We start from the raw sequence: 14,613 nt of genomic DNA, 5'->3' as shown, positions 1-14,613 counted from the left end.
TCTTCTTTCACTGTCTTCCTCTTCCACTTTTAAGGACTCTTTGTGATCACTTTGGGCCTACCCAGATAATACTCATAATTAGCTAATTAGCAACCCTAATTCCAGTTGCCATGTAACTATAGGTCCTGAGGATGAGGGCATTGAAGTCTTTGGGGGTCATTATTCTGCTACACTATTGTATTATTCCATATACTTATCTTTACAAAATATTTAATATTTTGTCATATTTAAAATACTAAACATTAAAAAACCCAAACCCAATTACCACTTTAGTGTATGGATGAAAGGAGGATATATATTCATAGGATGAATGCTATGTCCACATTAAAAGTCATAATGTAGTAAAATATGTAGTAGCATGGAACAATGTTCATTATAGGTAGTGGGGAGATAATCAAGTCTACAAAAGAATACGCACAAGATGATAGCAATTATGTAAAACCCAAATCCCCAACAAACCTAAATCCACGTAAATAAAAAATGTTTGGAAGGTTATCGGTCAAATTGTCAATAATGTTTATCTCTGGATAGTAATTTTAATTTTCTTCATTTTTTCTGCATTTCCCAAAATGTGTGAAATAAAAGGTGATGGAGAATGTCATGTAGGACATTTTTCTGGTCAAGCATTTCCCTGGTTTCCTAGCTTTTTTTTTCTTTTAATTAACATATAATGTATTATTTGTTTCAGGTGTACAGGTCTGTGATTCATCAATCTTACACAATTCACAGCGCTCACCATAGCACATACCCTCCCCAATGTCCATCACCCAGCCACGCCATCCCTCCCACCCCCTCCACTCCAGCAACCCTCAGTTTGTTTCCTGAGATTAAGAGTCTCTTATGGTTTGTCTAAAGGTTTTATTTATTTATTTGTCAGAGAGAGCCTGGTTTCCTAGCTTTTGATCATATTCACACCCATCCCTCAAAGCTCGTCCTCCTCAAGAATATTTCAAGTCTGGCTCTCGACGCCGTTTTTTTTCAGGCCCGAGTTGTCCGCTCTGGAAGGTATAATTCTCAGAGGCAGGAAGGAGCCTTGCGGTGAACCAAGCTTGGTAGCGAATCCGTGCTTCTTAAAAACTTTTTCTGGGCAAAGCAAACCCAAGGCAGAGCCGCATCCCCCGAAGAACTTAACCAGTTTCTTGGAAGCTGGATGCACAAGTATACGAAACTTTCATAATTTCGCGGCCACGGATTAATAGTTTTGATTAATGCTACTGGTTTTAATAAACGAGCGGACACCTGCTGCACCGCAGAACCGCCGCAGAGCTGGGGCCCGGCGGCCGGGACCGTGGAGGGCCGGTCCGAGGCGCCCGCCGGGTCCCGCTACGCGACCGGGGGCGGCCGCCGCCGCTCCCTTCTCCGCGGCCTAAGCCCCAGGCGGCTTCCCAGCCGGGCCACACCGCCTCAGCCTGGTCCCGGGCACCACTTGTCCGAGGCGGAGCCCTAGGGCCGGCGGCCCTCGCCCAGGAGGCCCCTCGGCTCGCACGGTCCGGGCCTTCGGAACGAGGGCGCCCTCAGACACCCCGCCGCCCGCGCTCTGCGGCCCCGGCCGAAGCCGACCCCACCACCGAGAGGAGCGCCTAGAGCGGACGGGCCCGCCTGCCCCGCCGCTCCGCTCCGCCCAGCCTCCTCTATCCCGGAAGTTGATACCGCTCGCCCGATCGCGTGCTGCTCGCTAGGGGTGTCGCCTTAGAGATCGGGACTGGCTGGGATTGCGAAAGATCAACATGCCTGTGAGTTGTTTACTTCTGGCTTTCCGTTTGTTTCGGGCTTCTCTGTCGGGGGCTCGCGGGGGCGCGTTCGCCCGACGCCTCGGCGGGCCCGGGGAGGGGTCCCTGCCGAACACGGCTCGGTGGCTCGCAGCCGCGCAGCTCCTCCGCGCGTGGCGGACTTGTTGGGACTTGCCCGGGCAGCGCGGCGTGTCGGGCCCTGTTCTGGGCGTGGAGCGGGGAGGATCCGGGGCGGCCCTGGGCTCAGGTCTGGAGTCAGTGGCTAGGAGGGGACAGCTCCTCGGGTGACACTCAGCCTTCTTGGGGTTTGGTGGGCGCCCGTGGGACTAATCTTTGGAGTCTTTTTGCTTTTCTTGCGCTGGTTGGTTCTCGCCCCCTCTCGGAAGCGATTTTCTGCGGTTTCCTTTTTAAAAACTGTTTTCGCAGCTGCCTTACATGTTAATTCCGTCAAGGACAGTCACGCTTCAGCCACTCAGAGTTCCTGTCAGATCAGATGTTGAACCCCGGGGGCAGGGAGCAGAAATCACCCCAGCGTTGGCACTCTCGGGTCTACCTCAGCGATTTCTGCTCTCAGCGGGCGCAGGGTTGGGGTCAAGTTCTTACTTAGCACCACAGTGTTGTTTTTATTGGAGACTAGTACTCAGTTGAGTAAAGAACGGGATTACGCGTACCAGAGGCTTCTTGATCGTCATAGAGTTCCTTTACCGGGACTTGGAGAACACAAGCATTATAAAAAGTATTGATTAAAGTTACTTAACAGGCTAAATAGATAACATCTGGCGTGTTGCCTCTGCTGAGTATGACTGTTATCCCTTGTCTTGCATGTATATTTCACATATGGTTAAATCTGCCAGCAGTGTGGATTCCTTCTAGCAATAATAATATGCTTTTTTATTCAGTTGGCTAGAGATTTACTACACCCGTCCTTGGAAGAGGAAAAGAAAAAACATAAAAAGAAACGGCTAGTTCAGAGCCCAAATTCCTATTTTATGGATGTAAAATGTCCAGGTAAAATTTCAAATCTTAATTCCTTTCCCAAGGAAAATTTCTGAAGGGATTGCTAGTGTGGTGTGTATGTTTAGATAGATAAGTTAGGACCTTTTGTGGAGTAGAGGTGGGATCACAGAATTGGAAATGTCAAAAAGGATATTTTCCTAATAAACTATCCAAACCACTGTAGAAACATTTGGGGGGAGGGGTTGCTGAAGATGAGACTCCAAAGGGGATAAGACATTTGACTTACTAAGTCGTTAAGCTGTTCAGATGATTAGTTTTCTTTTTTATGGTGCAGTGAGAAGTATGTTGATTCTTTAGTGTTAAGCTGTGCTGCCCAGTGTGGTGGCCATTAGCTATACGTAGCTACTGAGCACTTGAAATGTGGCTAGTCAAAGTGGAAAATATTCTTAAAGTGTAAAATATACACTGGATTTTTAAGATGTAGCACACACATAAAAACCATATTGATTACATGTTGAAATGGTAATAATATTTTGGAAATACTAAGTTCAATAAGATATATTATTAATTTCACCTGTTGGATTTTTAAAACTTTTTATGTGACGACTGGAAAAGTTTAAGTTAAATATGTGGCTTGTTATTGTACAGCACTAATGTTCTTCATCTATTACAAGGTCTTTACTAGAAATATGGTGAACAATAGGCTTTATTTTCTTCTGCTTTTCACTTTTAACGTTGTCCTTTTTCTAGGTTGCTACAAGATTACCACGGTTTTCAGCCATGCTCAGACGGTGGTTCTTTGTGTAGGCTGTTCAACAGTGTTGTGCCAGCCAACAGGAGGAAAGGCCAGACTCACAGAGGGTATTCGTTTGGCATTTTCTAACCCAGTGATGAGGTTTTAGGATTATAAATGTCCACCTTATTAAAAACCAGTTTAAAAGAAATCATAAATTCATTATTACCAAAATAATTTTATCTTTTGTTGTATGCTCTTTCAGTAAAGAGTGCCCTGCTCAAATGGATAAGTTTATACCTTTGATTTTGCAAAGAACTCCTTTAACTATTGTTTTTCTTGGTCTGGAACACCTAATTCTGTGTAGTTATTTAGGCTGCTTAATTTGGAATATTAAACATAAGTCAGAATGGAGCAAAAGAATAAGTACATACAATAGGACATAAGGGATTTCTAAAACCATAGAATTTTTAAAATTCTCTTGTAAATATTTTGTTTCATATGTATTTGACACATTTGACTGAAGACAGTTTTTATCATTGCTAGCTAGGCAACAGATAACTAAGGTATAAATTAAAATGCCAGCAGTTTGATTTCTCAGAGCACCTACTTAATGGTTAAATAAAAATCCCATTTTATTTATTTTTTAAAAAGATTTTATTTTTAAGTAATCTCTACACCCAACATGAGGCTCAAACTTAAAATCCCTGAGATCAAGAGTCGCATGCTCTACCAACTGAGCCAGCCAGATGCCTCTAAAAATCCCATTTTAATTCCTCTTTCACTTTTGTGCAGTAAGAAAAAAACAGTAATTATGTATATTGTTTTCCATAGTAGTACTTACAGATTTGTAATTCCGTAATGATATTTGAAATTTGCTTGTGATATTTTGGGGGTGTTGTGAATTCCATGTTGTTCTCACCAGAAGAGTTTTAAGTAGATTGGCAACAAATCCAACATCTATTTTGTGTGACCTGGTGAGATCTAAGTACAAAGTCACTATATGATATTTAAGTGCAGTATTTCTCTCAAAAGTATACTTGTAAGATTTTTTAAACCTTTATATCATGTCATGATCTTGGAGTTTTGTGCCAATGGATGATCAATAGGGTATTAGAGTTTTCCTAATAGATTTGAAGAGAATTCTAATCAAAATCAGTTTCTTAGGAAAGTAATTCAGAATAACTCCTAAAAATTAAGATTGCACTTTCTGACAGCTTGGATTAAAGTCTTAACTGTTGAATTTAGGCTCATGGTCTTACATAGACTCTAATATAGCATTTGAGAAACAGGAATAACAGTTATAGTCACATCAGAATAAATTCAAATATACAAGATTTATTATAGTAAATTTCTGGCATACAAGGATAAATAACCTGTATGTGAATATTATTCTAATATTCCTAAAACTTAGGGTTTTTTTTAACTGAAAAAATACTTTTTGTCATTAAGACTATAGCAGAGATAGTGTACACTTGTGTTTAACATGTTCTCGTGATTCCTTTGCAGGGTGTTCATTTAGAAGAAAGCAACACTAATGATCCACACAACCTCTTGAATTTGTGTTATATCGCAGAAAGCCTTATCAGTTCAGTAATTCCAGTTATCTACCAAGATAATGTAATTATGCTTAATTTTGTAAGGTTTACAACAGTGATGTCCTATTTTGGTGTCAGTTTTTCAATAAAGTTTTGATTATGGGCAAATTTCCCTTCTCTCTTTTTTTTTAGTGTGTGTGAATATGCTGTATGTTTATATATACCGTGTGTGTGAATTTGGTATAAACATTTAAAAAAGTGTATTCTGATTAGTTTGTCTCATTTCAGGAGTAGAAACCGTAAATACTTGATTATCAGTCCTTTTCCAAATTGCTGTGAGTGGGCTAAATAATTAAAAAATGGAAAGAAGTCCGTTATTTGTTCATTCTAAATACAGTTTTGCCATTGTAACTATGGAAACACATGTATAAAAGTACATATTTAATGCAGTAACATTCAGTATAATTAAACAGTAATTACAATGTAATGCCATGGATTTATGTGGCCCTAACATACTGCAAAATTTAGTAGATAACTGCAGCTGGGGTCTTAATTATAGGAAGCACCTTTTGGGGTAGGAAATTTGAGAGGAGGCATCAGGAGTAGCTTGATTTACCCTCAGGATGTCCTGGCTGAGAATGGTAGATGACATGGAATTCTCTGGTCCAGACACATGAGCACTCATGACTACAGATGTGTGTTGAGTGGCTCTGGTGTACTTGCTTTTTATCACAGCAATGGCCCCGAACCCAGCTTCACAGGCATGTGGTGCCATATAATGTAACTGAACTACCTGGAACTAGAATTAGGCATGGTATCCGAAAGGTATCAATTATCAATGTTTTTGCTATGGTGCCCCAACTCACCTCAGCTTGCATAGTTTAGGAACCTTGGCCTCAGGGAGAGCCAGTGGGGATGACAGGCTATTGATAGGGAAAGGGGCAAAACCTATGATGACTAACTTAGAGGGCAAATCCCTGAAAATTTCCTTGGAAATATTAGTGAAAGAGGATTGTACTTGGAAGAGCATATCTAAGGATTAAGTTATGCAGATACTTGCCACTGGGAAGTGAATGGTGTATTGAGTTTTATTTCATTATTAATTTAAACAGTATTACTGGGCTTGAAAAATAATAGTACACTAGGACAAACTTCACAGTCTGCCACACACTTTGTTACTTACTAATTGTTTTTCTTTAATACTATTATTTATACTGATTTTGTTTTTTTCATGTAAACACTTTATTAATATTTTATTTTTAAGTAATCTATGCCCAACGTGGGGCTTGAACTTAAAGCCCTTAGATCAAGAGTCACATGCTCCACCAACCAATCCAGCCAGGCACCCCAGACATAAACATATTTTTAAAGAAAACTTAATCTCTTCTATAAATAGAAAGTCCAGTTACATAAAGATAACTAAAAAATAAAATGGAATTCTTGGCTTCTGACCTGATCAGATGACAAATGGTTTCTTATCTGGTGTTCCTGGAAATCATCAGAAAAGGTTCTTGTTCTTGATCTTGTTCTTATTCCTATTCTTCTTCTTCATATAATGTAGATATCATAAAATTCAACCTTTTACAATGTAAAATGCAGTGGTTTTTAGTATATTCACAGGTTGTGCAAACTGTCACCACTGTCTAATCCCAGACTGTTTTCATTACTCCATAAGGAATCTCCGTATTTGTTAGCATTCACTTCCCCTTCCTTCCTCCTCCCAGCTCCTGGCAACCACTAATATGCTTTCTATCTCAATCAATTTGCCTATTCTGGACACTTTATATAAATAGGGTAATATAATATGTACCCTTTTGTATCTGGCTTCTTCGACTTAGCATAATGTTTAAGATAACCATCACACTGTAGTATGTATCAGTACTTCATTCCTTTTTATGACAATAATACTCTGTTGTAAGAATACACATTTTGTATATCCATTCATCAGTTGATGGATATTGCATTGTTTTCACTTTTTGGCTATTTTGAACATGAGTGTACACTTTTTTATGTAGACATATTTTAAGTTCTCTTGGGTAATATACCTAAAAGTAGAATTGCTAGGTTATAGTAATTCTGTGTTTAGCTTTTTGAGGAATTGCCTATTTTCCAAAGAGGCTGCACCATCTTAAATTCCGACTAGTAATACGCAAGGGTTACAATTTCTCCACTTCCTCACCAACACTTGTTTTTGTCAGTCTTTTTGATCATAACCATCTTAGTATGTGTGAAGAGCTATCTCACTTTGATTTTGATTTGCATTTCCCTGATGATTATGTTGACCACCTTTTTATGTGCTTACTGGCTATTCATACATCTTTGGAGAAATGGATCTATTCAGATCCTTTGCCCATTTTTAATTGGGTTCAGTTTTATTGTTGAGTTGTAAGAATTCTTACATGTTCTAGATACAGCACATATATACGATTTTCTCCCATTCTGTGGGTTGTCTTCATCTTTGTTGAATACCATCCAATGGTATAGAGAAGTGCCATAATTCATTCAGTATTATCCTGTTGATGGGCACTTTGTTTCTGTTTTTTTTCCACTATAATCAATTGTCATAAATATATTTAAATATGTTCTTAATAATGGTGCTTTTATTTCTCTGAGTTAGATTTCTAGGAGTAGGATTGCTTGTTGGAAAGATAAACATGTATCTTTAATTTTGACAGGTAATACCAATTGCTTTCCACCAGCAATATAAGAAACATTCTCCCCTTCCTCCATCTCTTCCATTAATAAATGGAATCTGATTTTTTTTTGCCATTTTGATGACTGTAAGATTATACATCACTGTTACTCTAATTTGTGTATCTGCTTACTGAGTATGTGACTGTAAAGAAGGCAGAATAAGCTGTTATCTTCCTAGAATTCCTTCTCATTTGCTTTTTCTTAACAAAAAATTCTCCATATTAGAAGTATGGCTAAAAATAGTTGGAATATAGTTTCCTGTTGCTGCTGTTAACAGATTAGCACAAATTTAGTGGCTTAAAACAGCATAAACTTAAAGGATCATCTATCTCTCTAAAACAAAACAAAAAATACACACACAAAAAAACAAAGAAACAAGGAAAACAGAAACTTACTATCTTACAGTTCTGGAGATCTGAAGTCCAAAATGGCTAAAATCAAGGTGTCAGTGTGGCCATGTTCCTTCTGGCGGCTCTAGGAGGAGATCTGTTTCCTTCTAAGAAGCTGCCTGCATTCCTTCGTCCGTGACCCCACATCCTCCTACCTCTACTTATGTCTTCACATCTCCTCTGACTCTTGCTTTCTACCTTCCTCTTACTATTTTTTTTTAAAAGATTTACTTATTTATTTTAGAGAGAGAGAGACTGTACACGTGAGCAGGGCGAGGGGCAGAGGGAGAGAAATCCTTAAGCAGACTTGCCACTGAGCACAGAGCCTGACCTGGAGTTCAATCCCAGGGCTGATTTTGGCTCAGTCAACCCTGAGCCAAAATCAAGAGTTGGATGCCCAACCAACTGAGCCACCCAGGCACCCCTTCTTTCCTCTTATCAGGATACTTGTGATTACATTGGGCTCACCCAGAAAATCCAGGACCATTTCCCCATACAGGATCCTTGATTTAATTACATCAGCAATGTCCCTTTTGCTAAGTAAGGTAACCTATTCACAGGTTCTGGGGATTAGGGGGCCATGGTTCTGCCTATCACAGAATACCAAGTTTTAAAATGCTATCCCAGATTTGAAAACTGAGATCCTGAAAATATGAGGTTATTCATTCCCTAATCCATTCCAATGGCTAATGGTTGTGTGACCTCTGGCAAAATAAGAATAATTTCTACCTAATAGGGTTGTTTTGCAGATGAGATAATATACAAGGTGCTTAGCACAATGCCTAACACATAATAAGCAAGTTGTTAATAGTATTTTTTTTTAATAAAAAAGGATACTATTAAATATCAAGTACTTTCAAGTTCTGTTTTTCTTTTCCAAATTATTTACCCATTTCATTACCACACTAGAGGATAGTTAACTATTTTTTTAAAAGAGATTTTACTTTTAAATAATCTCTACACCCAACATGGGGCTCAAGCTCACAACCCTGAGACCAAGAGTCACACGCTCCACCAACTGAGCCAGCCAGGCACCAGTGAGCATAGCTACGTTAACTACGGCTGCAAAGTAAGCCACCCCCTAATGTAATGACTTAAATTAATGGTGATTTATTTTTTCTCATGATTCTGTGGGTTGGTCTCACCTGGGCTCACTCATGCAGCTGCATTCAGCTAGAGGCTCTACTGGTCTGGAAGGTCTAAATGGCTTTAGTCACAGGCCTGGCAGTGGGTGCTGGCTGTCAGCTAGGGCATCTCGGTTCTCCTTTGTGTGGCCTCCTGTGCTCCAGTAAACTAATCTGGCTTCTTTACAAGGCAGTTTTGGGGCAGTATTCTCAGAGGGGAAGCTGGAAGCTGGAAGGGCTCTTAAAGCCTATGTTCTGGAACTTACACAGCATCATTTCCACCATATTCTATAGGTCCAAGCAAATCACAAGGCCAGCCTAGATTCAAGAGAGTCGAGAAACAGGCTTCACCTTTGGCTGGGGAGAAAGGTAAAATCACATTACAAAGGAGTACACACAATGGAACAAGAGGAATTTATGGCCACTGGAAAATTACCACACTTTGGGAGAACTTTGAGGTTACTCATTTCCTAATCCATTAACATGTCCACAATAAATTCTTAAAGAAATGCTTTATTCATTTCCCCTATTCCAGATGAGCACAGAATATAGGTGGGAAATTTCTATTAGAAGAAATCAAAATGGCTCATAATGAGCATATGAAAATATGTCTAACTTCACCAACAATACGTAAATGCAAGTAAAAACAAACAGATACCATTTTCCATTCATCGTATAGTCCAAAATTAAAAGTTACTGTTGGCATACACACAACAGAATTAAGTTCAACCATAAAAAATTGTCCCTACTCAAATATTTTTGACCTACAAAAACAATTTCATATGGTTCAACCAAGAAAAGGATGTTCCTTACAGCATTGCCTACTAAAAAAAAAAAAAAAAAAAAAAATCCGTCAATAAGAAAACAGTATGAGATAGTCCTACAATGTAGTATTTTATAGCAGTAAAATACGCTGACCAGATCACAAAACAATGTTAAATTTAAAATGGAACGTAGGAAACATGTATACTGTGATGCTATTTGTATAAATGTAAATAATACAAATTAATACTATTATTAGATATGGATACATACATGGCTGTGAGAGAACTAAACAAGGAATAGGAAGGGTATACACCAACTCCTGATAGCTATTGCCTGTAAGGCAAAAGGGCTGGAACTTTGGGTGGCAGTTAAAGGGGTCTTCAGCTTTATCTCTTATGTTTTATTTATTATTTTTTAATGGGGAAAATGTAACTAAATGTTAACATTTTAGGGTAGTGAGACTATACTGAGTATGTGCCATGTGAATCTTTTGTGCTTTGTGGTATTTTCTTTTCAATTTCACAAAATAAAAGACCAGTTTGATACAGGAAGGTAAAGCAAAACACTTTGTAGCTAATGATTGCCTTGACAACTTGTAAATTACAGAAAAAAAAAAAAACCCAAACACAAGAAACTTGTGCCAAGTTCTTTCCCCCAATATTAAGGATCAGCCACACCAGAGATACAACTTTGGGAGATACGTAAATTTATCAATACCGTTTCTAACAATATTAAGTGAGAAAAGACGTTATCATGGCAAAAATACCTGAAATGGGAATTCTTAATCTAGGGTCTGTAAATCCCTGACATTTGCCTATCACCTCATTTTGAGAAAGTTCCCAGCTCTTCTCAGAGCTTCAAGAATCCTTAAAAAGATGAAAAACAACGAAAGCAACTGCCTTGTTCATAATACGCATTCACTAAATTTACGGGGCTCTTCACAGTCTGTGGACCCTCCCACACCTATAGTTCAGTCACGGTGCACTTCTCCCTGACACCCAGATAATGCTCTTGCCTCATCTTTTTCTCCCAATTTAAATGTCCCCTCTTTGGAGCCTCCGAGCAGTTCACTCTGTGGTCTGTGCAAAAGTTCAAAGTTTATATTGATATCACATGATCAAATTAGAACCATGGCTCTCTATCAGAAACACTTTTTAAATTATAATTCTAGGGCGCCTGGGTGGCTCAGTTGGTTAAGCGACTGCCTTCGGCTCAGGTCATGATCCTGGAGTCCCGGGATCGAGTCCCGCATCGGGCTCCCTGCTCGGCAGGGAGTCTGCTTCTCCCTCTGATCCTCCTCCCTCTCATGCTGTCTCCCATTCTCTCTGTCTCAAATAAATAAATAAAATCTTTAAAAAAAAATTATAATTCTATTTGCTTTTAGTCAGAATATATTTTAAAATGTAAATACTAAATTTAATCTAATAAATTGAAGCAATGACCTTTTTATGTTTATCAAAAATGGCACGGATGGAAAACTTTGACAAATATGAATACAAGACATAGAGATCAGAAGCCAGAAAGAAATCAGGAGATGAAGTGGATCTGTTTTAGGGAGCTGCTTTCTCTGCACTTCAACCAACTCAGAATTATCCATCCATTTACCTTTATAGATCAAAGTGGAAAGTGAAGAAATAGGCTTAGGGCTCAGAAATACAGGAAACCCCTCCTTCAGAGGAGTGTAGAAAAACTGATTTCTTTTTGAATTTTCCTGAATACAGTATAATCTCCAATATACTCATCTATGGCTGTTACAACAAAATTTCCTAAGTTGTCAACACTCTGACAAGCCATCTGTGGACCAGTCTCCCACACTGAATCAGGGTGGGTCTGTGTGATCACGAGAATTTGGTGTAAGCAATGGTGTATAACTTCCAAGGCTAGAATATAGAAGACATTGTATTTGCCTTGTTCTCTCTTCAATTACTCAATCTGGGGGAAGTTATGGGACAGTCAAGCAGATCTATGGAGAGGTCCATGTGGTAAGAAACTGAGATCTCTTGCATTAAGCCAGCAAGTAATGGAGGCCCATGGGTGAACCATATTAAAATAAGATCCTCCAGCCCTAGGCAAGCCTTCAGATGACTGACATCTTGTCTGCAATCCTAGGAGAGACCTTGAGCTAGAAACATTCAGCTGAGCTGCTTCCAAACTTACGAAACACAGAAATTGTGAGATGGGCTAATTTGTTACACAATAGACTCCTGATGCATACTGTATTAGATGAAAGAAGCCAGACACAAAGGGCCACATACTGTAAGAGTCTATTGATATGAAATTTCCATAATAGGCAAATCCAAAGAGACAAAAAGTAGGTTGGTGGTTTCCAGGGTCTTGAAGGAGAAAGGAACAGGGAACAAAGCCTAATGGGTAGAAGATTGCTTTTTTGGGGTGAAGATGTCCTGGAATTGAATGGATATACACCTTATAAATCTACTAAAAACCACTGAATCATATACTTTAAAGTATATGAATTTTGAATTATATCTGAGACATGTATTTTTTACATTACAGATTTGTTACCTAGAAGTAGAGTGAGGCCATAACAAAAACCTAAAACATGGGGGAATGGATTTGGAACGGAGCAAGTGGTTGGAAGTTGGAGTGAAGTCTTTTGAAGAGAGTATTAGTGAAAGCCCAGGAGCCTTGAAGAAACTGTTTAGAAGTATGATGGCCTTTCTGGAGGCTGCAGGTGTGGACCTAAAGGAGAGTAAGGAAAATCTTATTGGAAACTGGAGGAAAAGGAATTCTAATTTTGTGGTGGTGGAAAGTTTAGCAACATTGTTGCCTGCAGGGACAGGGAAAAGTAGAAAATGTGCCCAATGAACTGGGTGATCCAGCTGAGACGTCCAGTGTTGTGTTCAGTGTGTCTCCTGGATTCTTCCTGCTGCTTATACCAAAATGCACAAGAGACATAAGCTAAAGGAAGGACTACTGGACAAAAAGAATCAATAATGATGGTTTAGAAAATTCCCAGACTCTCCAGATGGTGAATGAAGCTAAAATGGCTTCAAGGCAAAGATAAAATTTAGGGCACTTCCAGGAAGACATGGTCTAAAATGAAGCTGAAAGGGCGCTTGGGTGGCACAGTTGGCTAAGCGTCCGACTCTTGGTTTTGGCTCAGGTCGTGATCTCAGGGTGGTGAGATCGGCCCCACATCGGGCTCCAGGCTCAGTGAGGAGGCTGCTTAAGTTTCTCTCTCCCTCTGCCCCTCCCTGAACTCACACACGCTCTCTCCCTCTGTAAAATAAATAAATCTTTTTTTTTTAAATAAAAAGATAAAATGAAGCTGAGGGTCTGACTAAAATCCTTTGACTGCTGAAATTTCCAAGATGGTGCCTCAGAGAGCAACAGGGTTTATTAGAAACAAGTTTTTTCTCCAATTGTCTTAGCAGAATCCCAAGTTACAGAAGCACTTTCTTTGAAGAGATTTGGTGGTATGCTTTTTGTTTACTAACATGAACCCCAATGAGATCTGTAGGAGCCTCGCCAAGTTTAAACAAATCGTACTGGCAGGAACACTATTCCAACTGAAAGGAGAGAGAGAGTCCCAAAGAGGCCTTTGAACCTCCAAACTTATACAAGCAGAAAGCAGGCTGAGAAAACCGCTCAGCTACAAACACATGCTACCTTTCATGAAAAAATAAGAGGTCAGAGGGCAGAATCAAGGGCCCAGAGAATATAGCCCAAGAGCCAAGAATTATCCCCAGGCCTTGAGTACTAATCAAGGAGCTGCCAACCTGTGTCTGGTTGGATTTCAGAATTGCTAAGATATGTCTTCCATTTCCCCCCTTTCTACAGAGGAGGGTCCGTAGCCATCACTGCGTAGGTTGTGCCATTGTCTGTTGCACATGTGGGGAGCAGATCACTCGCCTTGAGTTCACAGGTCTTCAGATAAAGAAGAACTATACTTAAGGAACTACCCCCAAGGAACCTCATCCACACCTATACTTACGCGATAGTTTTGAGCTGATACTATAATGGAATGAAATTTCTGGAAAACTTGGGAAGAGGGAGGAAGGACATTAATCATTGGTGGACCAGAGGTCAGACTGGTAGATGACACCCAATGATCTCCACCTCCTGATATGCATACCCTGTGTAAGACTGTTATCAGGGTTGGTCTGTGAGATCTAGAGAATATAGCAAATGTGATGGTATGTGATTTCTGAGGCTAGGTTATAAAAGACATTGGCTTCTGCCTGGCTCATGGATCTCCCTCCTGCCCTCCCTCTCTCTGTCCCTCTCTCTCAATGTCTCTTGAAATCACTTGCTCTGGGAAAAGCCAATTAACATGCCACTAAGATACTCAAGCAGTCTTACAGAGAGGCCCACATGGAGGGAAACTGAGACCTCTTGCTACTCACAAGCCAGAGGACTGATACTTGCCACCAGTCAAGTGAGTAAGCCATTTTAGAAGCATTTCCTCCAGCCCCAGAGAAGTCTTTAGATGATCACAACATCTTGTCTGCAACCTCAGAGAAGGGCATCAGATTCACCCAGCCATGCTACTGAATTCCTGAGCCTCAGAAACCATGAGATAATTTTTTCTTCTTTTAAGCTGCAATAGATAACTAATAGACAATTTCTCATAAACTTGTTTCTGGTGTCATATTAAAATAACAATATTTGAAGTTTCCTGTTGAATATTTTCTTTATATTACATATTCAAAAATATATTTT

General features: G+C 39.7%; 1 protein-coding gene across 1 annotated transcript; it reads left to right on the top strand.

The window, feature by feature from the left end:
* The first annotated feature begins 1,635 nt into the window (after window positions 1-1,635).
* RPS27L (ribosomal protein S27 like) lies at window positions 1,636-5,117 on the top strand. Its single transcript, XM_021693877.2, has 4 exons — window positions 1,636-1,733; window positions 2,630-2,738; window positions 3,438-3,548; window positions 4,930-5,117. Exons 1-4 carry the CDS (start codon window positions 1,728-1,730, stop codon window positions 4,956-4,958), a joined length of 255 nt encoding a protein of 84 aa, XP_021549552.1. The 5' UTR covers window positions 1,636-1,727; the 3' UTR covers window positions 4,959-5,117.
* The last annotated feature ends 9,496 nt before the right edge of the window (window positions 5,118-14,613 follow it).

This window comes from Neomonachus schauinslandi, chromosome 9 (assembly GCF_002201575.2).
Source record: "Neomonachus schauinslandi chromosome 9, ASM220157v2, whole genome shotgun sequence".
Classification (NCBI taxonomy): Eukaryota; Metazoa; Chordata; class Mammalia; order Carnivora; family Phocidae; genus Neomonachus; species Neomonachus schauinslandi.
The sequence above is the reverse complement of the archived record's forward strand: the minus strand, read 5'-3'. Positions and strand labels throughout refer to the sequence as shown.

Excerpts from the sequence above, each read along its gene's own strand:
- RPS27L (XM_021693877.2), top strand. Across the intron at positions 2,739-3,437 it reads TATGGATGTAAAATGTCCAG|GTTGCTACAAGATTACCACG; the intron begins GTAAAATTTCAA and ends TCCTTTTTCTAG. Across the intron at positions 3,549-4,929 it reads AAAGGCCAGACTCACAGAGG|GGTGTTCATTTAGAAGAAAG; the intron begins GTATTCGTTTGG and ends ATTCCTTTGCAG.